Source organism: Aspergillus costaricaensis, assembly GCF_003184835.1.
Source record: "Aspergillus costaricaensis CBS 115574 unplaced genomic scaffold BO79scaffold_33, whole genome shotgun sequence".
Classification (NCBI taxonomy): Eukaryota; Fungi; Ascomycota; class Eurotiomycetes; order Eurotiales; family Aspergillaceae; genus Aspergillus; species Aspergillus costaricensis.
This window is the reverse complement of record NW_020291833.1, coordinates 184520-210833: the sequence shown is the minus strand read 5'-3', so window position 1 is coordinate 210833 and position 26314 is coordinate 184520. Positions and strand designations below refer to the sequence as shown.

The 26314-nt window shown below is 50.5% G+C and overlaps 9 protein-coding genes and 1 non-coding gene across 10 annotated transcripts; 6 read left to right on the top strand and 4 right to left on the bottom strand.

Annotated features, from left to right (window-relative positions):
• Window positions 1-624: 624 nt before the first annotated feature.
• On the bottom strand, window positions 625-2301 carry sitA (TOR signaling pathway phosphatase SitA). Its single transcript, XM_025681568.1, has 4 exons — window positions 2014-2301; window positions 1554-1950; window positions 1172-1503; window positions 625-1122 (listed from the first exon to the last, which is right to left on the bottom strand). The coding sequence occupies exons 1-4, from the start codon at window positions 2165-2167 to the stop codon at window positions 833-835; spliced, it is 1173 nt and encodes a 390-aa protein (XP_025536070.1). The 5' UTR covers window positions 2168-2301; the 3' UTR covers window positions 625-832.
• A 168-nt stretch (window positions 2302-2469) lies between these two features.
• On the top strand, window positions 2470-4451 carry BO79DRAFT_240002 (putative nonsense-mediated mRNA decay protein Upf3). Its single transcript, XM_025684979.1, has 2 exons — window positions 2470-2857; window positions 2910-4451. The coding sequence occupies exons 1-2, from the start codon at window positions 2607-2609 to the stop codon at window positions 4390-4392; spliced, it is 1734 nt and encodes a 577-aa protein (XP_025536069.1). The 5' UTR covers window positions 2470-2606; the 3' UTR covers window positions 4393-4451.
• Window positions 4452-4878: 427 nt separating this feature from the next.
• BO79DRAFT_289982 (uncharacterized protein) lies at window positions 4879-5935 on the bottom strand (the record flags this gene model as incomplete). The annotated part of the gene is made up of 1 exon (XM_025688838.1): window positions 4879-5935. Exon 1 carries the CDS (start codon window positions 5845-5847, stop codon window positions 4879-4881), a length of 969 nt encoding a protein of 322 aa, XP_025536068.1. The 5' UTR covers window positions 5848-5935.
• Window positions 5936-10118: 4183 nt separating this feature from the next.
• On the top strand, window positions 10119-13737 carry BO79DRAFT_247670 (fungal specific transcription factor domain-containing protein). The gene is made up of 6 exons (XM_025685662.1): window positions 10119-10883; window positions 10960-11009; window positions 11054-11129; window positions 11445-11598; window positions 11649-11974; window positions 12012-13737. The coding sequence occupies exons 1-6, from the start codon at window positions 10325-10327 to the stop codon at window positions 13724-13726; spliced, it is 2880 nt and encodes a 959-aa protein (XP_025536067.1). The 5' UTR covers window positions 10119-10324; the 3' UTR covers window positions 13727-13737.
• Window positions 13738-14310: 573 nt separating this feature from the next.
• Window positions 14311-14382, top strand: BO79DRAFT_t213. The gene has a single exon. It is a non-coding gene; the product is annotated as a tRNA-Arg (tRNA).
• Window positions 14383-15568: 1186 nt separating this feature from the next.
• Window positions 15569-17471, top strand: BO79DRAFT_231682 (cytochrome P450; the record flags this gene model as incomplete). Its single annotated transcript, XM_025684178.1, has 7 exons — window positions 15569-15761; window positions 15815-15944; window positions 16022-16192; window positions 16248-16399; window positions 16451-16650; window positions 16747-17018; window positions 17075-17471. The coding sequence occupies 7 exons, from the start codon at window positions 15569-15571 to the stop codon at window positions 17469-17471; spliced, it is 1515 nt and encodes a 504-aa protein (XP_025536066.1).
• Window positions 17472-18762: 1291 nt separating this feature from the next.
• BO79DRAFT_179656 (F-box domain protein) lies at window positions 18763-19589 on the bottom strand (the record flags this gene model as incomplete). Its single annotated transcript, XM_025680047.1, has 3 exons — window positions 18763-19000; window positions 19052-19109; window positions 19159-19589. 3 exons carry the CDS (start codon window positions 19587-19589, stop codon window positions 18905-18907), a joined length of 585 nt encoding a protein of 194 aa, XP_025536065.1. The 3' UTR covers window positions 18763-18904.
• A 599-nt stretch (window positions 19590-20188) lies between these two features.
• Window positions 20189-21070, top strand: BO79DRAFT_210954 (U4/U6-U5 snRNP complex subunit SNU23). Its single transcript, XM_025682921.1, has one exon. The coding sequence runs from the start codon at window positions 20272-20274 to the stop codon at window positions 20932-20934; it is 663 nt and encodes a 220-aa protein (XP_025536064.1). The 5' UTR covers window positions 20189-20271; the 3' UTR covers window positions 20935-21070.
• Window positions 21071-21123: 53 nt separating this feature from the next.
• BO79DRAFT_201377 (chromosome segregation protein BIR1) lies at window positions 21124-24031 on the bottom strand. Its single transcript, XM_025681567.1, has 4 exons — window positions 23805-24031; window positions 23445-23741; window positions 23261-23370; window positions 21124-23212 (listed from the first exon to the last, which is right to left on the bottom strand). Exons 1-4 carry the CDS (start codon window positions 23940-23942, stop codon window positions 21271-21273), a joined length of 2487 nt encoding a protein of 828 aa, XP_025536063.1. The 5' UTR covers window positions 23943-24031; the 3' UTR covers window positions 21124-21270.
• Window positions 24032-24278: 247 nt separating this feature from the next.
• On the top strand, window positions 24279-26270 carry BO79DRAFT_201375 (phosphatidate cytidylyltransferase). Its single transcript, XM_025681566.1, has 2 exons — window positions 24279-24465; window positions 24539-26270. Exons 1-2 carry the CDS (start codon window positions 24451-24453, stop codon window positions 26060-26062), a joined length of 1539 nt encoding a protein of 512 aa, XP_025536062.1. The 5' UTR covers window positions 24279-24450; the 3' UTR covers window positions 26063-26270.
• Window positions 26271-26314: the final 44 nt, after the last annotated feature.

Sequence of the window (26314 nt, the reverse complement as noted above, 5' to 3'; positions counted from 1 at the left end):
TCCCGGGGTCGGCACCTGCGCGGCATGTGTCCGTGCCTCGGGCACCGTCTGCACCAATGATCTTCAGTGTATTCAGTAACCATCTTCTCCGCAATCCGGGGTCCGGAGATACCGGTGGCAGTACATTATACCGGCGTACAAGTTGGTGTCTGAGAGTGAGAGGATAAACAACTGTGCTCATGCCATGCCTTCGGAGTGACCGGCAGATTATAAGACGCTAGGCCGAATTAGGGAAGGTAAGCAAATGGTTGAGATGCCGAGACTCGCAGCTCTGATACAAATCACGATTCACTGCGAAGTACCACGTTTTGATTGTAGAGGGCTCTAATTTGGGTGTTAGTTATACCTGGATCATTGTGTCAAAGCTATGTTAACAAATGATATTCGGTCATTTGTCGACGAAGCGCTACATCATGATCCATCAGACTCTGTCCGAGCTTTTATTGTTCCATGACTTCTATGATACCTCTGGAAGCAAGGATATGAAGTACGATTGATTGCCAGGGACCCAATAGTGAGTTTCTAGACGGCCACCAACGTGTGGAAGGCGCTGACCTCAGCTACAGTGGAAGGAGCAATGTTCATAACAATCATCTGATTCGTCATAGTTCGACTAAACAAACCCTCTGGACCAAGCTGTACCAGTATGCATAAAGGTGCCCTCATTAACTGTGTCCCAAATCGTAATATATGATGCTCGTAACCCGTCTTCACCCACAGTGCGTAGGCGCCATCTGTATCCACTCCCAACGCCAGCGCCGGTGCAGTAAACGCCTCATGTCTTGCGAAATGCAAGCGGACGAGAGAAGAAAAAGCGTATCCATGCGATATCTTACAGGAAGTACTCACTGCGGCCCGGCCGCGACGTCGGCACATGTCGTTGATCGTCACTGACCGCGCTGAAGAGCTTGAACGTCGGTTTTAGATCGTCGTCGATCTCGCACACGGAGGCGAGGTTGCCGCATCGGTAGCAGTAGTTGGGAGCACTCCACACGGTGACCACGTTTTGGTTGGCGAAGTGATACTTGTAACCCTCGTTGACCAATTGATGGGCTCGGGCGATCAGGGTCAGGTCATTGACATGGCAGAACTCGTCTGCAACCTTGTCTCCGAACAGCCAGCCTAGAAGGGTCAGTAAAAAGAGTAGCACATCGTGCTGAGGAATACGTACCGGCTCCTCTGGGACTCACTGCCCATGTCTCCACATCATCGGGGTCAGACCAGACCAGATCACAAAAAGCACCTTCGTGCGGAATCTCTTGGGCTCTCGCGACCACCCGCACTTGATCCAGTGTTCTAATCTCTGGGCTCAATCCACCGTGCACACAGAGCACCCTACCGTCGATGATGGCGCCCAATGTCATGAAATCGAAAACCTGGCAGCAAGCCTTCCATACGGACGCATTGCCATACTTCTGAAAGCACTCCTCGTAGAAACCGTAGACTTGAGTGATCTGGCGAGACTCGTGGTTACCGCGTACCAGCGTAACCCGATCAGGATACCTATATATACTGTTAGAATCGGTACAACCCTTCCAGTAAGGATAACTCACTTGGCCTTGAGGCACAGCAGTAACGTCAGTGTCTCCAGACTGAAGTATCCTCTATCCACGTAGTCTCCAAGAAATACAAAGTTTCGATTCAACGTAACCTCATTCGAGCCTGCGCTGGAAGACCGACCACGCTGGCTGTTGTTCGAGCCCGTCTCGTCCACAAGATCATCCGAGTTGCCGGAGTTCCTCAATTTCTTGCGCAACTTGGGATCGGTAATGGTGGAAGGGGGTTCGATGTCCTCCGAGGTGATGACGGAAGGCGACGTTTTAGGCGGCTCGACGTCAGGTTCATCGGGCATGCCTCCAGAGACCCGGAACAGCTCTAACAAATCGTAAAATTGACCGTGAATATCTCCACAGATGGTCACAGGTGTTGAGACCGGCTGAATGTTCGACTCTGGAAAATGCGACCCGTCAGTCTCTGGTGAATCGGTCGCCACCTGCTCGAACTAAAGCCCACCTTCCATCATAAATTCCTTGACTATCTCACAAAGCTGTTTCATATGGGACTCCGAGAGGTATTTGCAGTCCTTTGCGGCCTCCAGCCACTCATCAGGGCCAGCATTGCGCTTCAACTTGGCCGGTCCCGGCTGAGGGACCTTACTGTCCACCATGATGAATTTGTGCGTATGAGTGAACAAAGTGGGACCAGTGCAATTAAAGGCAGTAACAAAAGTAGAGTAATGAATAAACTAGTCTTTCCAAGGAAAGTCGCTCGTATACACCAAAGCACACGGGTTGCTTAGCGGGATGCGCGCCGGCGGTCTTTCCCCGCAGGGGATGTTGGCTTTGGGTCAGTGAAGATGCTCACGCTAATTCCCGGGCTCGGTCACGTGGTGCGGGCGGAATCTCCTGCACGATAACAGCTTCATCACTCATTCAGGCACAGCGCCACATGTGATTGCGGCTGCGGAGTGACTATCTTTTTGCTTTCTCTCACCTTACACCCTACTATATATCTGTCGTTTCAGTACAACATTTTCATCCCACTCCCTCAGCGATACTCCCATCCTCTAGTTAGGGCGGAAGTCCCAACACATCAACATATCGATCATGACGCAGATCCCTGCGGGCAAGTCTACAGGAGGTGTTCTCCAGATCCCCGCAGCTGCCACTCAGAAGAATGCCTCTGCGGCACCAAAGAAGGCTCCTAAGCCAGCTGCGCCCCGATTGAAGCTTCTCGTCAGACGTCTCCCACCCGGACTAACACAAGCGGAATTCGAGACAGCGTTGGGCTCAGAATGGAGGGTTGGCGGTGGGAAGGTCGACTGGTTCCAATACAAGCCAGGAAAGGTCTCTAAAGAGTAAGCCGGCATTGCATTCTGTGAAGTCTTCCGCTAACAGTATGCTGTATAGTCCGGCCAAACCTTCTCGACCCTCGCGTGCGTATATCCATGTCATGTCCAGCGACCACACCATCCCGCTCTCGAACAAAGTCCGTCAAACGTCCTTCATAGACGCCCGTAATACCTCGAACGACCCTGTCCTTCTGGGACCCCCGTCTCTGGAATTCGCACCTTATGCCAAGATTGCCGGAAATCGGTCGCGCAAAGATGCCCGTCAAGGAACCATCGATCAGGACCCCGAGTTTATCGCCTTCCTCGAGAGCCTCACGCAGCCACTTGCCAAACCGCCTCCTGTCGATTCTGGCGCTGATGGTGAGGATAAGAAGGAGACAGTGACAGTCACACCTTTGGTACAATATATTCGAGAGAAGAAGGCCAACAAGGCAAAGGAATCCAGCAAATCTAAACACAAGTCGGACAAGGACTCCAAGGGAGAGAAGGTCCAGGCGAAGAAGCTGCTACAACGTCCTGACAGGGATACAAAGGACTCTGCTGCTTCAGAGAAACCAGAGAAGAAATCCAAGTCGGACAAGGCTACCAAGGAAGCTGTGAAGGCCGCAAACAAGCAGGCTGCTAGTGTTGCTGCCAAGCAAGCCGCAAAATCGTCACCAGCGCAGAACTCCCCCAAGGATACACCACAGACATCTACAGAGCGGAAGCGCGAACGTGGCAGTGTCGCGGCTGCTGCCAAGATCCTCCAGCGCGACCTTGGACTCGCACCGTCCGGTCGCCGCAGGGGCAAAGCCGCTGCCACCGATGGAGATACGCTCAAGTCCGATCAGAGCGGCACTGCGACCCCGGATACGAACAAGAAGGAGACGCCGTCCAGACCATCCAAGGGAGCGACTCGGGACAAGTCTAAGGGCAACAATACACAACCGCCCAGTGAGCCATCCGAAGCGAGCACCCCAGTCAGTACTACACCTAAGCCGGCAAAGTCTGGGAAGGGGAAGCAAGCATCGGCAGGACCGGCGGCGACCGCTACCCAAGCATTCCTTAAGCACGCCAATCCATCTCAAGGCGTTACCGAGCCTCTCCTAGAAGCGGCATTCGCCCCGTTCGGAAAGGTTCTTAAAGTGGAAATCGATAAGAAGAAGGGATTCGGTTACATTGACTTTGCAGAATCCGACAGCCTTCAAAAAGCCATCGCTGCTAGTCCTGTCTCAGTGGCGCAGAGTCAAGTTGTTGTTCTAGAAAGAAAGGCCAACCCCGGTGGAGAGAAGGGTCGCGGCAAAGGCCGTGGTGAAGCCCAAGCATCCTCGGGAGGCGGAGGCGGCGGCGGCGGTGGTGGTGGCAACAACAGCCGGGGAAATAAGGCCAATGAAAGCGGCTCAGGGGGCAACTCGTCTCGCGGACCACGCGGAGGACGAGGGTCCAAGGGTAAAGGAGGCCCCAAGGGAGGCGGCGGCGGCGGCGGAGGAAACAGTGGCGGCAATGCCGGGGCTGCGAATGGGAATCACGCGGAGAGCAAGGGGAATTCCGATAGTAAATGAGCCGTTATGATGATACATGTAGTGATGATAATACCAGCAGTTGCCTGCATGATTATCCCCAGCTTTGATGATATAACTATTGATATCCACAGAATGATAGTAACTACTAAGTCAGCTTCGAATGATGAACAGCACATATTAGACAACTACATATATCAGTTGTATGTAAAATCAGAAATGAACAAGGTTATGCAAACCAAGCCTAATGCCAATGCATAAAAGCATACTCCACACACACTATACAATTGTTCTTTTTATACTTTGTTCAAGGTACATTGAACCTGCAGGGGCATCTGTGGGGCCGAGAAACGGCGCCCCACTCTATAGTATACCACTATGTAACCCTCTAGATCACTTACAGTCAAGCCTCCATCATCAGTATACCCTGAATATCTCCAAAAATCTATTAAATTAGACATTACCTAGTATATCAAGTTATCAACAGCCCAGCCCAGTTCAACCCCCACACACTACTCCTACAACTTTCTATGGAACAACCCCCACCGTCCCCCTCTGAAACAGCCCAAAAGCCTTCAAATTCTCCTTCTCCAAAGGCCCCCTACCACTACCCACCTCATCTCTCTTCTCCTCCACCACCGACCTAGTAATCCCACACTCAACCTCCACGACCGTCCCCCCACCTCCCAACTCCCTCCTCAAATACCCCGGCCACTCCACCCCAAAGAACCCATAAATCTTCAACCGCCGTAACTGCCTCAACCTCGCCAACGCATGCACAAAGAGGATATTATCCCCGAGACCTCTCGCCTCATCGCCCGGTTCCATGTGCGTGAGCCAGGGGATGTTCGTGTCCCATCCTATTTCCAGATATCTTAGACCGGTCGCGTGCTCGGATAGGTTGTGGAGGAGGATGATCCACGACCAGATGGTGGAGCTGGAGTTACTCCAGGGAACGAAGATGTGGAGGGAGCGGAGGAGGGAGGTGTTGAGCGGTCCGATGGATGTGAGGTGGTGGTGTAGTGGAGTTGGGTGGGTTGTTGAGAAGGTGTTGTGCGTGTATAGGATGGGGAGGGCTTCGGCGTGGATTTGTTTGCAGGTTAGGAGAATTGAGGGGTGGAGGTTGTTGGTTTTGTTGTTGTGGTGGTGGAGGTGGATTGGGTTCTGGGTTGAGAGTTGTGGTCGGTTGTTGGTGATGTTGTCGGCGATGGAGAGGGTTCGGCGGTGGTGGTGCTTGTTGGTTAGGAGGTGGGTGTAGATGAGGAGACGGAGTTCCGGGGGAAGAGTTAAGAAGAGGTTTGGTTTTGGTGGTGGTGGTGGTGGAGCTGGAACTGCAGCTGGCTCTGGATATTCTAGGAGTATAGTAGATGAGTAAAGACTAGGGAGTGTTGTTTTGAAAGTTGGAAGTTTACGAGTTAAGGGGGGTCGTGGTGATGGAATAGGGTCATGGAAATTGTAGAAGGGTACTTTGGTGACATCTTCCACTGAGATGGCCATGATGGTGCTGTGCTGTGCTGGCCTACATTGCGAGTTCCAACTGTCCTTACGATAGATAGATAAATCCAGACAGAATGTTGGGCCGGAGAATATCGGTGAGATTGAGCGCTATCACATGATAGTACACCGGTTCCCTGGAAGGGCTATATACTTCCGGAATATACTCTACCAAGTAAGTTCGGAAGATCGTACCCGTATCATCGTTTCTACCGACTGTCCTATGATGATAGCCAATAGCAGGCACTTACTTTATCTACGATATGATCATTGACGGGAAAGATCTCCGTCCTCTTAAAAAGCTACAAATGCCGACTGCCGCAGACCGACATTGATTACTACTAACTCAAGTCCTCGCATGTTCGGCAATGCATTTCATCGCAAAACATGGTCGGAGAATTCTAGCGTGTCAAAAAGCAGAATACTAAATTATAATTATCATGATGTTGCGAAGTTTTAATCGTGTTAGCCTAGTGTTTGCAGTGTAATCTTAGTCTAAGTATTGAAAATCTCGTCGCCATCAGCGATACCGCATACTTCCTAGCGTATACTCAGCAAAGCTTATTCTTCCTCATATGTTCCAGAGCTTTACTAATGGGTAGTTTTGAAGGTTCCATGGAGAAATTGTTCCCAGAATGGCAGCACCGAGTACAACCGGACAGGGTTATAACCAACCGTTGAGTCGCAAACCCATCATAAAACCTAGATTTGTCGAGCCATCAGCTTTAATATCCACTTCCTCCAAGTCACGCAGGACTTTCTCAATGTAATCGCCGGCCCCGCTAAGTTTCAGAATATGTGCAATGGCGCAGTGGACACGGAGAAGTCTGGGGTCTGGTGGCTCAATCCTCCCATTAGGACTAAGGCTCGGAGTACGAGTGACGGGGAAGAGCGGGTCGCGCAGGAATGAAGTTTCAGACGAGTCGATCTTATATTCATGTGGCCTTCCTGTGGGTTCGAAATAGATTTGGAACTCAACAAACAGTCGATGATAATGGTTGGTCAGTGTAAGAGCATTGAAAGGTCTGTCAATATTTAGTCCATCAAGAAGGTGACTGAGCCCAGGATCAAACATATCCAGTATCCGAAACACATTCATCCTTGCCTCACTCTTGGAAAGATTAGTAGCAACTGTTGACGACGGACGTACCAACTCTGACTCTTCCTGCGCCATTGCCAAATTGTGAGGGATGATGTGCGCGACTTCCAGATACTGGAATCCTCCCTGTAATCCACTGCTCAAAAGGTTTCCATCGTCGTCTCTACAGCTATCCCCATCCTGTGCGTTGCGCTTCTTGGCTTCGGCTATATCGAATTTGCGGGATATCACGCACCGGTGATGATCACGTACAAGACAGTTCTTCCGTAAGATTGACACACGCTGTCTGGTGTCTACTGGCGTAGATGTTTGACTCACGGATACTGCTGCCGGTGTTGCTTGTGGCGTTTTCATTGATGAAAGCCTGACTAAGTGACTGCATTAGTAGGGTAGAGGTTCCAGAGGATAGGGAGTAGTCATACGTGGAAGGAGAAAGTTGTCAACAATATACTCAGCGAAACCTTCGAGAGCACCCTTTATACGCGTCGATTTGCTTGAATCTATACCTTCTGTGAAGGACTCAAGGTAAGACAGAACAGCAGCCATATCAACATCCCCTGTTTCTTCAGGGACTTCGAGGCTCTCATATATAGATGAAAAGAAGAATTCTAGAAACGCGTCCTTGGATGTCACCCGTTCAAACATCTCCAAAATGAGTTTTGCGGGCTTGTATCCCCTCGGTACACGTTGGCCAAGGCCATATTCCTGGATGAAGAGATGCAGAAACGCATGGGCCGCGTTGTTATTTTGTGGAGTTACTTGAAAAGCTGAGGAGGGATCCATAAGGTTCTCAAGATGGTTGATGTTGGCGTTAGGTCATGGTTATAGTTAAGATAGATACTAGTACAGAACCAGTCACAGAGGGATTGACCACTCGTCGTAACAGATGGCCATCACGTGGGGAAAGTGAAGGACTGGTCCAAACCAGACCCATTCGTCTGTTCGCTTTCACTGTGCATTCGAGAGCGCTTATTCGTAATATTTCGAGATTATAGGGTGTACAGATATCACTGCTACGAGAAAAGGTAGATATGGTTTGACAGATCATTTCGTATCATTTTGCTATGCTAAAAATGTGGAATAGAAAAAAAGGATTGAGCAACTCCATACTCTAACACACCAACATTAAAGTGTAAAAGAGGGGGCACCTTTCAGACCTCCTCGACACCCACCAAGTCCGACCGACCGAAGTCAAGACATCATGACAAGGTAAAGATCATCACCACTCCCTGGACCATCGCACCGACACCCGAAACAAGTCTACCGAGAGATAGATCGTAACAGAGCGTGCAAATGCAAAGTCGAGTCGGAAGTAAAACGGCTTCACTTTAGGGCATCGAGGACATAGCAGTCATCAGCAAGGGTGGAGATTCTGTGGCTCTTTAGAAGAGCTCAGAGGTGGGACGTCTACTCTAAAGTGATTCTTTGAACTGTAGGCAGAAAGTGGTTAGCTGATGATTCTCCAAAGTTGCATTGTGGAAGGCTGAAAGGCTCTTCCCAATGTTAGGGGGGAGGGAGACTAACGTAGAGTCGCTTAATTTTCTAAATGAATGGGGGGAAGGAGCCTTTTATATCTGCGCGGTGGACGCTCGCTTACGCTAGCCACTAGCGAGGTCATGTGTTTCGCCCGTTTTTGCTTGCTGTGGGACTGGGTTGTCCAATCAGCGCCCGTGAAAACTCTTTCCTTCTACCGGCCAGACCGTCACTTGGAGGTAGAATTCGCGTGTTACTGCTTCATGAAGCTTTCATTGCCTGTTTCTTTGACTAACAATTATTATTTTCAGCTACTGGTTAGTCCCGGACGGAACTTGCCTTCATGGTTGTGCCGCAGTAAAGCCGATGCATTTGGTGCCTGAGGATGGTAAGTATATCTATGAATCCGTTCGGCACAACCACTTTCATAAGTTACTATGCTTCAAATTTGTACTTTGTATACAATGGACTCCAACAACACCAGTCCTACATCCTACTCCAAACCTCTCCGTTCCCCAACGAGTAACACTATAGCGATCTTTTCTAGGAGAATTCGCGACACGTGCCCTGGCTGCATCTGACTTCAGCGCAAAATTCGGTCTTGGTCTCAGCTAGTAGTAGTCACTATTTAAGTCAATACGGCATTCATCCTGAGACGATGATACCTCTGCGGACAAAAGACCTAGAAAAAGTCATCTAATTTACACATGGTGTATACAGGGTTGGAATCTGCTACCCGAAACAGTCTGTTTCTACTAGATTGACTGTCGGCTACCCTGCCGGGTAGCTTAGTATGGCTCATTTTTCAGTCTACATGGTGTCCCGATGAACGTATCAGGATCGCACCCCCTACAGCCATGACCGTTTGAGATTGATAGCCACTTCACCCCCACAGCACAGACTCTGCCATAGTTATACTTCCGGCATGTGGTCTATCTTCCGGGCACCAGGGTCCTTGTGCTACAGGGTCTGCTTCTTGGAGAAATGATGTAACAAGTTCCGAGGTTTATCCTGTCATGGAATACCAAGGTCATCGCTCGGCTATAGTTATCGGGAATTAGGTCAGAGACAAAGCATGCTAGGCGGCAGTCCCTTGTTGCAGCTGCTTGCAGGCATTGCTTTGCATTCCTCTAGATGAAGGTCTGGTGTATATCCTTAGTACAACTCTAATCGTAAGCTGCAGGGATAATCTTATAGTCTACGAGGAGAATAATGAAGAATTGAAAAAGTTCATTATGTGATAAAGGCCTTAGTATAACATGCAGACTTTCGGGGAAAACTCACTTCCTTGGATAAAGTAGAGAGTATCGACAGAGTTGCGCGGGTACGAGTTTCCGATGTAGAATAAGGCTAACATTGTTATTTGTGCGAACTGCACTGGCAATAAAGTTCGAATTAGGCGTTTTAAAGCCCGTTTCACGATCGACCCCCCGGGGTGAACAAGGCACAGACATCTTCCTGTTCGTTCATCCATCATGATCGTCCCCGTTCCTGCTCCGCCATTACCCAAGAATCGGTCGACTAGGGTCCTGGTGATCAGCAGTCCCTGATGCTTATACTTCCGTCGGGCTCCAGCGGCCAATCTTCCCACCAAAGAGAGCAACTCATCCAATGTTTCGACCAAAATTCGAGGCGGGTTGGAATTTTCCAGATCCCGAATGAACTTACAATCAACCAGGCGCTACATCACATTGTTTCAGAGAGACTGAACAGGTGCATCATCGATAGGCTATCAATGTCTTCCGGATCCATGCCAGCCTTGACGGCCCGAGCAGCCAAAGGTATATAAACCTCTTCCTTGCCCACTGAATAGTTTCTATCATCATCAGCATCGCATCCCATCGCATCTTAATCTTATACTCTCAAACTCTCAACATCTAAAAGCAAATCAGCTTCTTAACCAGCAAAATGAAGTTCACCGTCGGTTCTGCTATGGTGGCTACCACCTTCCTCTCCGCTGCGAACGCCGCTTTCCCCTCCATCCCCAACATCCCCGAGACCTGCTTGGAGATCCCCCAGGTCATTGGCAACAAGCCTCTCCAGCTGCTCTCCTACTTCCACAAGGAGGTCTGTGAGAAGAACTGCACTGCCACCATCAACCAGCACAACCAGTACCTCCAGGAGTCGGTCTTCCCCCAGATCATGAAGGATCTGGACCAGAAGCTGGACGTGCCCGCCTCCGAGCAGGCCTCTTTCCAGAAGATCCAGACTCAGATCAACTCCGCCATCGAGAAGGACTGCAAGTCTGAAGGCGACAAGCCCCTGTGCAATGACCTCGAGGGTCTGGCCAGCTACGGCCTCTGCGCGCTCAAGGCTAGCCAGCCCATCATCTTGAACAACATTGGCCAGCTCCAGGGCTCCATGAACATCACCGACGCCGACTGCACCAAGATCAAGCAGATCGACTCTGATGCGACTGTCTGGCAGAAGACCCTGCCCAGTTACATTGACAAGTTCGCTCAGGAGTGTGAGAGCGAGAAGTCGAACTAGAGGTGAGGCAGTTTGCTAATCCAATGCAAGCCCTGCTAACTGTTATCATCAAGGTTCGCGAGACCAAATCTTGGGTGATAGAAGCTTGCTATGTCGCAGGGACGTATAGTGTTAGGAGATCGGGAATCTTTGGCTTTTTGGATTTAGTCTGACGCTGTAGCAGCATCTGGGATGCTTGCCGTCGCTCCTTTGGACGCGTCGAATCGCAATGAGGAATGTCATTGTGAGTGCCAGATATTGAAAGAATTTCTGTCGGGTACTCTAGTTTAGATTGTGAAATGTGATATTTTTGTTTTTTTCTGTCCTCCGTACCTGCAGTGAAATGTCGATCATAATTTGCTGGTGCCTGAAATTCGGGGTTGAACCCCTGGCGCTCACGTGCCTGAGGATCATCCGCGGCGGCTTCCGAATTGCTGCTTATCTCCATCCGATAACTTCATCCGATAGTGTTCCCTTACCAACACCATCAAATAACAATCTCCACACACTCTTTTCATTCCCCTTCAGACTGTCGTGGCACAATGCGGGGTGCTTCCAGTCTATCTCCTTGCAGAAAGCACCCTTGCCAGCCCCCGAACGAACCTCTCTGAGATTGGATCTACTTCACCGAACATCAGTGGCATCACGGGCACCCCAGACGGATCCACTGAGCATCTCGGCATGCCATCCTCGGTACCATGCCCCGCCCTAAAGTACACCCAGCCAACCGCCTAAGAGCCTACGAAGCTTGCAATGCATGCAGGTCAACGAAAAAGCGATGCAGTGGGACATTTCCATGTTCGAAGTGTATCAGGCTCGGACGCGCCGATACATGCGTGCCGAGTCCACGGTCCGCTGCTCAACGGCCGACTGCAAACACCCGAATCTCCGGCAATAGCAATGCAAGCTATGATTCTGGGCGTCGACCAACCACAACTCTCAGTGCAGGTAGCTTGGCAGGTCGGGTAGATTCCGCTAGCATCGAGGCTTCGGAGCCGAGTCGATCGACGGTAGATACTCAGCCTATGTCCCCAGAAACATTACATAGGACTCATCCACGGATGCTCCGCAATCTCCGTGGCGAACGAGGTAATATAGCACTAACTGGTTATATCAAGTGCTGTAGCTAATCCGCTTCCGGCAGTCTATGTGGGAAAGGCTGCCTCCTTGTCCTTTCTGCAACTAGTCCGGGACACTGTATCACAGTATATTGGGCCATCGCAATTCTCGCACAATGTGAAAAGCGAGGATATGCTAGAGATGGAGACACCGCATGGAACACCACCAACGCTAGAGAGTAGTCTGGACTCATATCAGCTACTCCAGTACTATCAGACATATAGCTCTGCTACGAGTGGCTTCATCTACGTCTTGTCAAGTGCAGAGGCTATGGAAGTTCTTGATGCTTTAATTGAGCCCAGCACACATCCAGACAGGACAGAAATGGCTGTTGCAGGTATGATAATTGCTATCGGGGCACAGGCCAGCAAACGCACTGTATCGACCGAGCAAGCTGAGCGCTATTTCTTCTCCCGTGCTCAACGCAGCGCCTTTGAGGGGATGTTGGAAAACCCCAGCTTGACTCTGATACGTTTATTCCTGTTGATGTCCTTCTACATGCTCGGTGCTTGTCGTCGAAATGCTGCCTTCATGTACCTTGGAGTGGCTGTTCGAGCTGCTGTGGCATTGGGTCTTCATCTTACCGAGCTCGCGGATGCCGTGCCTAGCCCTGAGCAACACCAGAGAGCAAGGGTGTGGATGAGTGTTTACAACCTGGACCTCCTAGTAAGCTCTATCCTTGGGAGACCAGCTGCGACAGCTGCTCTGCGTTCGGAAACAGAAGATGGTCCTATCCGTTACGCACTCCTGGAAGGCCATATGTCGATTGGCTTGGTAGCCTCCTATGGGGTCTCGAGGATCTTGGAGGAGATTATCTCGTCTATGTACAGCAAGGACGGAGCCTCGGCTGAGCTCGCGGACTCGCTTTTAGCCAAACTCAAACAATGGAGCGATGAACTACCGGGGCCATTGGTGGAGCCTCCTAATCTTGACTTTGACGAACCCGCTGCGCGAACCCACATCATCAACAATCTTCACGTTGCTTGCATTTACCATTTTGCTGTAATCACGGCGACACGACCCTTCCTGGTGTCAGTATTGGGTGTGCGACTGGCGCGTTTGCACAATGACTCCGGCACATCAAGCGATCTGTTGCACGAAGATGCAGCACATTCCAATCTTGCAACTGCTTGCATCGATTCAGCCTTGTACATGATACAGACATGCTCCGAGGTGCATCGCTCTGGACTCATGCTAGGTAATATGTGCATACTGAAGGCTTTTGTATTTGCTGCCGCCTTGGTTCTCGGGTTCTCGATGTTCTCTCGAAAAGAGGCTGAGCCCTCACATGAACAGGCTTACGGGGAAGCCCTGGAGATTCTTCGTGTGCTTTCGGAGCAGTCCGCCCAGGCAGGACATTACTTTGAGATACTCAGTTGCCTGGGAAATGCCGTGGCTGAGCAGCGTCGACGACTTGTACAGCATTCCCGCCAGACCAAGGGTCGATATGTCAGTAAGCTTTTTAGTCTGGATGATCGCAGGCCATCAGTGGAGGTACAGGAAGGGCTAGACACGTCATTTAACAATGGCGTTTCTGCTATAGCCCCTGAAGCCGGCATCTCGGATCCATGGGCTGGCATACAACGCCTGGGCTTTATGGACACTTTGGAGATTGATGCGGCATTCTCTGGCCTCGACGGTATGCAGCTCCCGGTGTGGGATAGCTTTCCCTTTGTTGGCGAAGCTTTTCAGCTGCAGGGCAGAGTGGGTGATGTAACTTAATGTAGTATGAGGACGACTAATGCCGTAACTTATGATTTATTTGTGCGTCATTTGGCAGGAGCGGGTATAGCGTTCCATGGTTATTTATCAGTTGTGTACAGTTGTCCAGGGTACGCGACGTACAGACACTCCCGAGCCTTCGGGACACCTTTATTCCTACTCATCTTCTTTCTATTTGGTTTACTACCTGGTGGGTGTTGTGGTATTGACTAGATGCCGTGGCCTGTACTGGTAATGTACGTCTTCCATGGGCACCGTTTAGTAGTCGGAAAGAACAAGAGTCTGTGATATTCGAGAAAAACAAGGGAAACCATATTGCGGATATATATACATTCACCCGCCACCTACAGTACCTTTCCAATACGCACCACAACGACAGAATACTGCAAAAAGTACCAAGAAAGGTCAAGATACATATGTCTTAACATACTGCAGTGCCACAGTGACCCAAATAAAAGCAAACTCGCATATTCACCACGAGAATGAATTATTCAAAGATTCGATTCTCTTTGATGGTTGAAACTGTGGGGCAAGCGGTTAGCTAGCCTCATATTACAAATATTGTGCACTATTTTCCAACAGCTGGCCTGCTGGCCCAATGGTAAGGCGCTTGACTACGGATCAAGAGATTGCAGGTTCGAGTCCTGCGTAGGTCATTTCTTTTTGCTTTTTATATTTTGTTCCCATTGTCTGCCGACTATAAACACCTCGTTCTCTCTCTGTTCTCTTCACAACTCCAACAGCTTGGTGTCGCCGAACGTACCATCACACTTCTAAAGTTCGTTGCAGTCAAGCAGTGCATGAGGTAGAGTATGGCTCGTGTCAACCCCGCACAAAATTTTTCTTTATTCCTAGACCCTACATATGCGCATGAGCTGCATACTGACTCGTGTGAGTGATGCCTGACGAAGGTTGTCAATGTCCGTCCGTCAGCCAGCCTCTGCACGCACCATGCTGCAGGATGCCCGCGAGACAACTCATTTGCCAATAATATCCGTCCTTTCATTTCCGACCCCTCCCAAAGGCTTCACGCGCTACAGTGAACTACTAGTTTAGATGGTGGTTGGTGGCTGTTTCGTCTCCACCTTCGCAGCTCCAGCGGCCCGCCGAGCGGGTCGTAGATGCATCGTGTCTTACTATCAGAGAAGCCTGATTTGTCTGCAACTCTCCCTACAACAGCTGGGGAGTATGCTAATCCTCGCCGGTCTTCCTATTCCCCGCCCAATACTAGATGATGCCGTTGGTTAGCATGCGACTGGCGAATAATTCTCCTACGACTGCAGCCACTCCCGTTGGTGCATGTAACCGGCGACGATTGAGGATGGCGATGATGAGTTACGGTTGATGAAATTTCTCTCCACTCTTAGGGGCTGAGAGAAATGCACCAAGGGGGTGCCATGGTCTCACCAGCCGTTACAGCAGATGCGCCGAGCAAGTCTATGGCATCGTGCATAGACGTTCTAACGGCGACCGGCCTGGATCAGCTCGTCCTCACCTCCCTCCCCACGCCGATCACCGAGTCATGACCTTCATGGATGGCATTCATTCATCACGACAGACCATCTCAGCCAATGTATACCCTGTCACAAATTGGGTCCTCGGCAGCCGTGCAGCTAGTTGACGCTCAGCTATGCGTCTGCTATCACCCCCGATGCTGATACGGCTGAAATGAGGAGCACAAGTGTATGCACGACCCCCTCTTGACCCCGCAACATATGAAATGCAATATATCGTGCAGAGACAAGGGTGCGCCTGCACTCCATACTTATGAGGGCATCCCCGTCCAAAGGACCCAGTCCTGCTGTTCCCATCAAGACCAGCACACCGACGGACCGCTGAATCATGTCCCTGCTAGTGAGAGCCATTGTTGGCCTGCTTGGCCTTGTCATTCTCAAGTCCTTCTTGACCCGCAAAAGGTTTCCGGCCCCACTCCCTCCGGGCCCGAAGCCAAAGCCGATCATCGGGAACCTGCTCGACCTACCAGCCAATGGAGAAGCAGATTGGCTGCATTGGTACAAGCACAAGAAGACCTATGGTGCGTACAGTACTGACACAAATGTGCCTATTCACAGCTAACGATATCTGTAGGCCCCATCAGCTCGGTACAGGTCTTTGGAGAGACCCTCATAATCGTTAATGATGCCCAGGTTGCGGTTGAGTTGTTAGAGAAGCGTTCAGCTTCACACTCAGACCGACCTAGCTTGACATTTATCGAGATGTTTGCAACCACCGTCTCAAGACCCGGTTAATTCAATGCTAACAGGTGGCTAGGTGCGGATTTAAGGATTTGTTCAGTCTGAGGAACAACAACGACCCGCGTGTCCGGACTGAGCGGAAGCTATTCTATCAACAAATTGGTTCAAACAATTCTGTTGCGCGGTTCAATCATATCCAAGAGGCCGAAGTTGGTCGTACCCTGCTTCGGGTGCGTGATAACCCCGAAGGTCTGCAGGACCACATCCGGAAGTATGCCTGCCATATTAGGTCCTTGAGATGCACCAGAGCTAACGGTTATATACAGACAAGCAGCGGCAATCATCTTGAAGGTAGCATATGGATACAGCGTTGTGCCACATGGGGATGACCCACTGGTGGATCTTATAGCCCGGGCGATGGGAAATCTCGGCGCGGCCCTTGTTCCCGGGGTGTGGCTAGTGGATTTTATTCCATTCTGTATGCACTGTAGCTCACACAACGAGAGGAAAAGGCTGACTGGTTGATTAGTGAGGCACATCCCGGCCTGGTTTCCAGGTGCCACATTCGCACGCGTTGCAGAGACCTTCCGAGAAAGCGCCCGAGCCTGGAACTGTCAACCGTATGAATTTGTCCGGCATCAGATGTCGCAAAACAAGCACGCACCATCCTATCTATCCGGTTTACTCGAGGCGAAGGGGGTTCCAGAGCCAGGCTCCTTTGATGAAATCGTCATGAAATGGTCTGCCGCGGCAATGTACGGTGGAGGATCCGACACGGCAAGTCAACCACCCTGAACTCCGTAAACCGTATCTAACCATGAGCAGACCATATCCACTTTGGGCGGACTTTTCCTCGCGATGGTTCTCTATCCGGATGTACAGCGAAAAGCACAGGAAGAAATTGACCGAGTTGTCGGGACAGACCGTCTTCCCAGCTTCAGCGATCGCGAGAACCTGCCATATATCGACGCCATGGTTAAAGAGGCCCTCCGTTGGCATTCCGTGACCCCGATGGGGGTTGTACACAGCTCGTCGGAGGATGACATGTACGAAGGCTACTTCATCCCAAAGGGTTCCCAGATCCTGCCGAATCAATGGTGAGACCTAGCCCCTTTGCTGTCAATATCGAAGTCTATGTCTAATATCTCTTCAGGGCCTTCACCCATGACCCAGATGTTTACCCGGATCCTATGGCATTTAAACCCGAGCGATTCCTAGCAACTGAGAACCACGCCCCCGAGCGCGACCCTCATCTTCTCGCCTTCGGATTCGGCCGTCGCATCTGTCCCGGCCGCACACTGGCAGATTCCAACGTCTACCTGAGTATTGCGCAGTCGCTGGCCGTATATCGTTTCACCAAGCCCATCAAGAACGGCAAGGAAGTGGACGTAGAGCCGAAATTCCTGAACGGGGTGATCAGTCACGTGGCGCCGTTCGAGGTGGGCATTAAGCCCAGGAGTAAGCAGCACGAGGCGCTGCTGAAGGAGTTGGAGATCAAGTATCCGTGGGAAGAGGGTCACGCGGCAGAACTCAGTCAGGTGAAGTTTTGAACAGATAAGTTCCTTGCATGGCTGATCGATAATGTTTGTCAGATCATGCATGATTTATGTGCAGAGTAGTTGGGGGGGGGGGGGCATCTCCCGTTGGGCAGAATGATCAGTTTTAGTTTGTCAGATGTTACCAACAACTTAGTTATCACGGGTAGCCAGAAATTAGGCAGACAAGTCAAAACCACCCAGTTAGTTTAGGTAACCGCGACCACCAACACCAACAAAATCATTAATTAAGTCACCGTAGAATCAGCGTGACAACTATCTGACTCATCCAGCCCCATTCTGGAGCCTTAACCAATAGTTAAATGAGGCAAAGGAGATGAAACATAAGAACCGCCCAGCCACTACTACTACTACTTGTTACTTATATACCCAATAGCCTTGATCTACATACCACACTTATTGATACTTATACTGTTTACCCCCGCAATCTCGCCACTCACTCACTGTCAACCATCAACTCTAACTAACCTGACATTCTTTACTACCTACTACTTACCTGTCCATCTCTACCACAACTATACTATACTATACTATATTACAATTACATCCACATCTACATCTCCATCTACAACCACACCATACCGAACACAACAATCATGACGCTACAACTTCCATCCCCACCACCCTCACCAACACCCACCTCAAGATCAAACTCAGACTCAGGCTCAATAACCCTCCCCCGCTCACAACAAAGCATCGAAACCGATCTCGCAACCCTCGAAGCCATGATCGAGGAACTGGGCGAAGCAGGGCGGAGGGGAAGGATTGGTGGAACTGGAACTGGAGCTGGAACTGGGAGAGGACGGAGGAGGACGAGGACGAGGTGTGTGGAGAGGAGAGGGTGGAGGATGTGATGGGTGGGGCGATGAGGGTTTGTACGATTGGGGGGTGAGATGATCTACTTTGCTTTGCTTTGTTTATGTTTTGGGGGTGGGCGGTGGGTGCTTTTCTTGTTCTATCCTGTTTCAGGGGATGAATGATTGATGCCATGGGTTTTGCGCGGTGTTGGAAGGTTATTTATTGTGGATTTTGGGATTTTGAATGGGATTTTTTGGGATTTGGAGGATGGTGTTGATGATGGATATGTATATGGCTATGAATGTGGCTGTTTAGCGTGATTTTGCTTGGGGGTTTGGGTTTGGTTTTAATTGAGGATAGATGGGTGGCGAATCTGCTGCTGCTTGCTTTGGATCATAGCTATGGTGTTTGGATTGTTTACTATCGAGGGATCGCGATCATAGATCTGCTTTGGTATGGGATGATGGTAAATGTATATTGTATATGGCTTTCAGATTACTAGATATTATTACATGGATGATCCAGCTATACCCAGCTGTAGATCTGTGTTCGTGTTGTCGTATCAACGTAGATGTCGTATCAGTGCGTCGTACATGTAGCAGCCAGCTGCTACTGACATTGTTTCCCGTTTAGTATCCAATCAGTTGCATCATATCGTGCAACTGAAGAGCGATGGACATGTAAATGGTTGGTGTTATACTGTCACCATCGCGCGGTTTAGTAGCCTGACAGAGTTAGTTTGGCTCAAGCTCATTCTTATATCGATAAGCACCCACCTTGCACTCAAATTCCAAAGCAAAAAGACACAGAGAAAGATAAGCCCATGAATTAAAGCTGCACGCACGTTAGCTCACAACCCCAAGCAATAAAATCAGATGCAAACTGACCTTCATTTCCAAAAGATCTGATCATCTCCCAACGACCACGTTTCTTCATCCACAATGGAATCAGATCCTTCTGACAAGTTCTCCCCTCAATGACCAGGCACCCACCCGGGTGTGCCCTACACTCCAGATGCCGTCTTCTGCGCTCCATGATCATTCGAATCGTCTTATTACAGAAGGCCTCGTCCGTTCGGAACGAGCATTTCTCCATGGGACAATCGAGTTTCTGCGAAAAGCGCTCGACAAACCAGTCGACTTTGAGGTGAACCCCGGTGTAGACGAGAGAGTAGAAATGACGACAGGTGTGCTTCAATGCTAGTGCATCTGGGTATGGGAGAAATGTGGAGATGTGTAGATGGAGTTCTGTGGGGAGGTTCATCAAATTGAGGGAAGAAGTAGCTGGGGTTTCTTGGAGTGATGATGAGTCCATTGTGTGTGTGTGTTATTTGTTTGTGTGGAGGGTAATGTGATGTGGATGTAAAATGGAAGAAGCAAATGTAGTCTATGAAGATATGAATTGTAACCAAGCTGTGAAGGCTGAATGAATATCGTCCTATTGTTTGGATGCTCTAGACACCTTAATATCATCGGATATTTGGTTGCCTTGGGGAATTATTGAGGCAGCTTAATTGTTGCCTAGGCGCCGAAAATAAGATGCCTGATTGTGGCTATACGAGACTAGGCGGCAAGGAATTGAGCTGCTTCAAGCAAGCATTCGGAAGGTTAAATGAATAAATTGGAGATAGGATGTAGGCAGAGAACGACTGTCCTGAATACCCAATCCATTAACAGGGTTAGAGTATATCTTAAAATAGAAAGCCTAGACTTCGAGTGGACACTCCCAATATACATCAAGATTAAGCAGAGATGGGTAAGGGTGAGAGACACCACAACAACAACAAGAAGTAAGATCCGGGGATGTCCTGCAGATCCGCCCACCCCGCTTTCCCCACCGCCTGCCCTTTCTGCCGGCAAGCTTCTTTTCGCCTCCGATAACCATCGACATCAACTAAATATCAAGCTACCAACTCCAATCATCAACACATAACACACCCCAGCACCAAACAACATCTTTCATAAAAAGTACCCAAAAGGGTATACCCACAACCACAATGAGCACCAACAACAAGCAATCCTCCTCCGCCTACGGCACGCCCTCCTCCGACACGGCCTTCCGCAAAACCTGGGACCGTGAAGAATACGCCAAAAAAGCCGCCGACGACGAAGCCAAGCGCAAAGAAGAATCCAAAGCCCGGTATGAAGCCAAGCTACTAGGCAAGAAATGGCACGCTCCCGTGGATTACAGCCAACTGGAAGCCACGACATCGCGCAAAGAGCGACTCGATGTCGCCTCGATGGTTGGCAAGACGACCATTGTTGCGTCGGGATCAGCGATCGGAAAGCGAGGTCGGGGTGCGGGATTTTACTGCTCGGACTGTGACTTGACGTTCAAGGATAACTTGCAGCTTGTGGAGCATTTGAATAGCAAGCAGCATTTGATTGCGACGGGACAGAGCGGGGAGGTGACGAGGGCTACGGTGGAGGATGTGCGGGAGCGGTTGAGGATGTTGGCGTATCGGAAGCGGGTGCGCGAGGAGGAAGAGAGACGGGCTTGGCAGTTGGATCTTGGGGAGAGGCTGAAGGAGCGGGAGGAGCAGGATGCTAAGGAGAGGGAGGAGAAGAGGAGGAAGAGGAATGAGAAGCGTCGTAAGGGAGGCGATGGGATCAAGCAGGAGGATGATAGCTGGGAGGGCAGGTTGGGGATTATTGCGTAAGCTCGTGTGGTTGAGCTTGGGCATGTGCATGGTCTGTTTTGGACTTCGTGGTCATAGATGGGATGGTTTATCAGGGCTAAAAGCTGCAGTATACCCATGGCGTTTGGAGCTTGAGCATTTAATATTCGCAGACTTCCGTTTTATCCAAACAAGGAGAATATCATTGTCGCATGAGAAAGCGCAGAAATCCCATAAGCATATACCGACTGCACCGTTATCAACAGAGATTGCGGCGAAAATATTGTACCACTGAAAAAACAAGATGAACCCAAGTACCTATCCAATGCCCATTACCCGACCCGCATACTCCTAACCGATAATACCCAAGTGACTCGCTTAATCTATGCATTCTATGCCTTCCAAGACCCGCATAGCTCGAGCACCCTCTCGTTCAAACTGGCTGACTAGCCTCTCGCACTCCTGCTTGAGTTTCTCCTCTCCGTTCTTTGCGTTCCACTTGATCCATTCCTCGACGGTCATCTTCTTCTCAGGGCTTGTCAAGTCACCCTTGACACTATGTAAACCGCCAAAGTCGATGTTCTCTTTGTCACCTCCAGCCAAGATAATTCCATCAATGTCAATGGGAGTCCACGGATGGGATGTCTTCAGGGAATTTGCATTCGCCCCTCGCTTGGAGGGGGAAGGAGTGCTGGCCGCAAGTGGAATTCGAACATGCTTAGAAGGTGACGCTACTGGCGCCCGGTTCTCAGACGGTTTCAAAGACGGTGGCTGATTCTCAGCGTCAGATGATTGCGGCGACAGTGACAGAGTGCTCTTGGAAGGCGAGGGAAGAGGCGACACCGCAGCTGGCTCAGGTCCTTCTCCCGGCTGATGGTTGTCTTCCGGCGCTGGGTCGACGTGGGAATTTCGAGATTCCGCTAGTGACCTGGCATATTGCTTCTCCCTGGGAATATCACTGTATCTTTCCACCGTCTTTGGAGGAACCCTAGATGATCTGCGGCGAGCAGATGGCTGATCTGGAGTTTGATTTTGAGACTTCTCTTGCTCAAGTTGTTGCGGGGTGTCAGGCTGTTCTGGCTCGTGTGTCGCCCTGTTCTCAGCCTTGGTGTGGCTCTCTTCGTGGTCAAGTTCTACATCGACCTTCTGTTCTGCCTGCTTGGAAGCTCGCTGCTTCTCCGCCGAAGCCTTTTTCTTCGTCTTCATAGATTCCTTGTCATTCTGAGCTGCACCGACGCCTTGCTCTGAGTTCCTTGCTGGAATTTCCACAGAAACGAATGACTCATGTTCCTTCGAGTCGGCCCCAGCGTTAGTCGTAGGTTCAGGCTCTAGTTGTGTGACGGGCTGGTGAGACTCTTGGTCATGGCTGCTATGCCGAAGCTTATCGGAGACTCTTGCGCTCTGCCGTCTGCTTGTGCGGCGGGTCTGCTGAACCTCTTCGACTGGTGGTTCCGGTTTTGGTTTTGGAGCTTCCTCAGGCTCTGGAATCACCTCCTCCTGCGACCCCGGTTCTGTGCGCTGCTCTACCACTTCATTCGACGGCTCCGGATCCGCCTTGGCCTTCTTTTTCGATTTAGACTTGGACTTTTTCAACGGCTTAGTCTGAGGCTCCTCGCTTGGCTCGCCACTGGGTTTTTCCAGATCTTGGTCGACATCCATTGCTGCATCCTGCTCCTGGGTGGGAGGGATCTCCGACGCGGCTCTCGAGACGGCTGAATCCGTGGAGACCTTCCGGCTCTTGGATGTCGTTTTCTTCTTTGTTCCACGACTCTTCTTTGGCTTCTCTTCTTCGACAGGAAGATCATCCACTTGTACATCTTCATTGACGGCCTCCAGACTGCTGTCGTATTCCTGCTGTGTGCTGTTGCGTGACTTGGTGGCTCTCTTTTTGGCCGGTCGTTCAGGCTTTTCGACCGTCTCTGAGTCGACAAGTTCGGCATCGTCCTTGAGTTCGTCACTAGTTCTCTTCTTTCCCCTGGTGCGTTTCGTCTTTTTGGGTTCAGGCTGGCTGTAATCCGTGGTATCGATATCCATCTGACTGTCAGCGTCCACCACTTCTTCCTTCTTTGACTTTGTCTTCGATTTGGATTTGGAAGACTTCTTCGAGGATTTCGTTTTAGTAGTTGATTGGGACAGAGTACTCTGGTCTACCGGGTCGTCTAGTTCAGACACTGGCGCTTCCGATGCGGTGGATTGTGTGGATAGACGGGAAGCCTTCGAAACACGAGACTTTTTGGACCGGGAGCCTTTTCCTTTCTTTCCAGAGGGTTTGGCAAAGACAAAGAAGGAGCAATCTGACGAGCGACGGTAATGTTCATCACTGATCAAGTTAGCGATAGCCAGGAAGGAAGGAGCAACACAAACTCACAATGGATCATCCTTGGGTTCCCAACCATCCAGAGACAGTTTACAATACGGGCAGGTGGCCAAGTCGTTGCTCTCCTCGTTCGGACAGAAGTACCATCCACCTTCCACCATCTGTAATGCATTGCCACAGTTAGAGTCCCAAAGCGGAACCGGCACAGCAGGTACAGCAGCAACACTCAACATACCTTATCGGATTGGCAGTACCAGCCTCGCTTCCCGTCATGTGGCCATGACTCGCCAAATGTGGCTTGCCGGGCTTGCGCTATCCGCTCGCTTGTGGGATCCTCGATCTCCGCAGGGTTGGAGCTGTGCTGTTGAATATCCATCATGATAGCCCAGCCACAGTCCCGCGTGTGCTTGAGATGCTCTGTAATAGGGTTGTCGTCTTCCTCCCAGCCATCTAGTGCTCTGCGGCATAGAAAACATGTTGTGTTATCGGGGTTTGTTTCGTAAGGGTTATAGAAGAAACCTGCATGCGCAAGCTATGACGGTGTGACATATCAGTAAGTGTGCATTTCCTCAAGGTGCAGATGCCAACACCATACCTCAGCAGGAGATGGCCGGCTATGCGGCCAAGCGATCGGTTTCGCAGACTTCGCGCTGGATGACCTCCGTTTCTCGGGATACAACACCCGATCGAAACTGGCGAGGCGAGCTGCAAAGGTCTCCATTTCCTGGGCCATTGCTGCGAGAAATTCAGGACATGGGGATTGGTGGAATTGGGGGTAAAATCGAGCTGTTATCGACTAAAGCGCGAGAGTTGTTGTTCGAGGCCTACGCCCGCCGTCACAGCTCTTGTTTACGGCGTTGTTTGGGTCTCCGAAACGCGCCGCGGAGGAACGACCCCACGTGACCTGCAAGATGTGGCTTGACTGTTTTTGGGAGTTGTCTGGGGTCGGGATCGTGGCGAAGTCGGGCACTTTCCTCATCCGGGCTGCCATCGAACAGGCCGAGAACACCTGCCGAGGAGTACGTCAGACCCTCATTATTCTCATTATTGTGAACATTTGTTGTCGTCTCCTTCCCCCAGGTCTACTCTCCACTCTTCCTTGCCTTCAGTTATCTTCCTCCCAATCTGTATCGATTTGGAAGTATGGTCTAAGGCGGTCATTCTCAGATGATTCTTGACTTGATTTCTAATTACAGCCCTCGCTGTGCTCAACTTTCCCTTCCCTTGGTGGACTCGCGACAATGCGCCAAGCTACTGTAAGAAGAGACACCGGGATGCCTAGACCCTCGGAGTACACCACCCGCTAGAGACTAACAGACACCTTGCTAGACTTTCCTTCTGAACACGAACTCAGGTTATGTGCGCCTGCGTTCGATCAACCTGTCTCTCCCGCGGCATGCGCGCATCCCGGGTTCTTTTCGCTCCTTCTCGGTTGACCCCTACTCGACTTCATCATCTCACGGCATCTCTTCCCCTTCGAACCGATCCTCTTCCCATGGTGTCATAACCTCGCAGTCCGCCTCTACTGATCGTGGACTCCTGCTGCCCTCGTCTTCAGCCTCCTTCTCTACCTCCTCACAGCGGTCGGATCCCGGCGACTGGGATGCGAATCCGGACCTATCGATCTCGGCATTTTCGGAGTTACCTTCGAAAGACTTCGGGGTCAATCAGCATATGGTAATTAACCAGGAGTTCAAAGAAGCCTTGCGTCAGATTCTTTGGCAGTTCCGAGCCCCGATTCGATATGCGTTTGCCTATGGATCCGGTGTCTTCCAACAGACAGGCAGTGCGCCTGGCTCCAGTCAATGCCACCCGTCGGCCCCAGCAGCCATCAAGAACATGCAGCAGGGGCAAGGGAAAATGATTGACTTTATTTTTGGAGTATCATACTCCCAACATTGGCACTCCTTGAATCTGAGCCAGCACCGAGACCATTACTCTGGCCTGGGCTCTTTGGGCTCTTATATGGTATCCCAAGTGCAGGATCGTATCGGCGCCGGCGTCTACTTTAACCCCTACATCACAGTAAATGGCACACTGATCAAATATGGGGTCGTGAACCTTGACACACTATGCCGGGATCTCAGCCAATGGGATACCTTGTATCTTGCTGGACGGCTGCAAAAGCCGGTCAAGATCTTGCGTGACCACCCGAAGGTGCGACTGGCGAATCAAATGAACTTGCTATCCGCCGTCCGAGTAGCTCTACTGCTGCTCCCGGCCGAATTTACCGAATTCCAACTGTACAGTACCATTGCAAGCATGAGCTACATGGGTGATCTGCGCATGGCACTGCCTGCGGAAGATCCCCGCAAGGTGAACAACATTGTGTCGTCGCAGATGGCTAACTTCCGGCGACTATACGCGCCCCTGATTGAGAACTTGCCCAATGTCACGTTCAACGACAAGCGTTGCACGGAGGGCGATTGGATCGATGATCCCGAAGCCAACGTGCGCCTCACACAGGATATGGATCCGGTCAAGCGCGGTAACATGGTTCGCCGTCTGCCCGACTCCTTCCGCGAGAAGCTCTACTTCCAGTACCAAACCCGTTACCAAATTCCTCGGGTCGAATTCGACAAGATGATGAAGGAGAGCAACAACAACGACTCCGACTTGGTGCGTCGGAGACAAGGAGGTCCATTCGAACAGCGGATCGCCGATGACAAGAACCTCACGAAAGAGGTACAGACTACAATTGCAAAGACCATCCGCTGGCCCAGTACGGTGCAATCGGCGAAGGGGCTGCTCACCTCAGGAGTCAGCCGAACCTGGCGATACTTGCGCGAGAAGCAAGACAAATATAAGAAGTCTGGCAAAAAGGCCAACACTTCCGATGCAGCTAAAGAATAGAAACTTATGACTAAAGCATGATTGCCTTCTCGATCCTGAAGGGACATGGGCAACCCTAGATGACATTTGTCTGAAGGCATTTGAGGCGTTGTTGCTTGTACGGCATTGGTAGTCATGTGTGTATCTAGTATATCATCTTGAGAGTCCTTAATGATCCGAAAATCAAGGACTGCCGACAGTATATAGAAGGTCTGGAGCATTACATAAGAGAAAAGATAGATAGATGAATAACAAACTGTACAATAGTTGGAT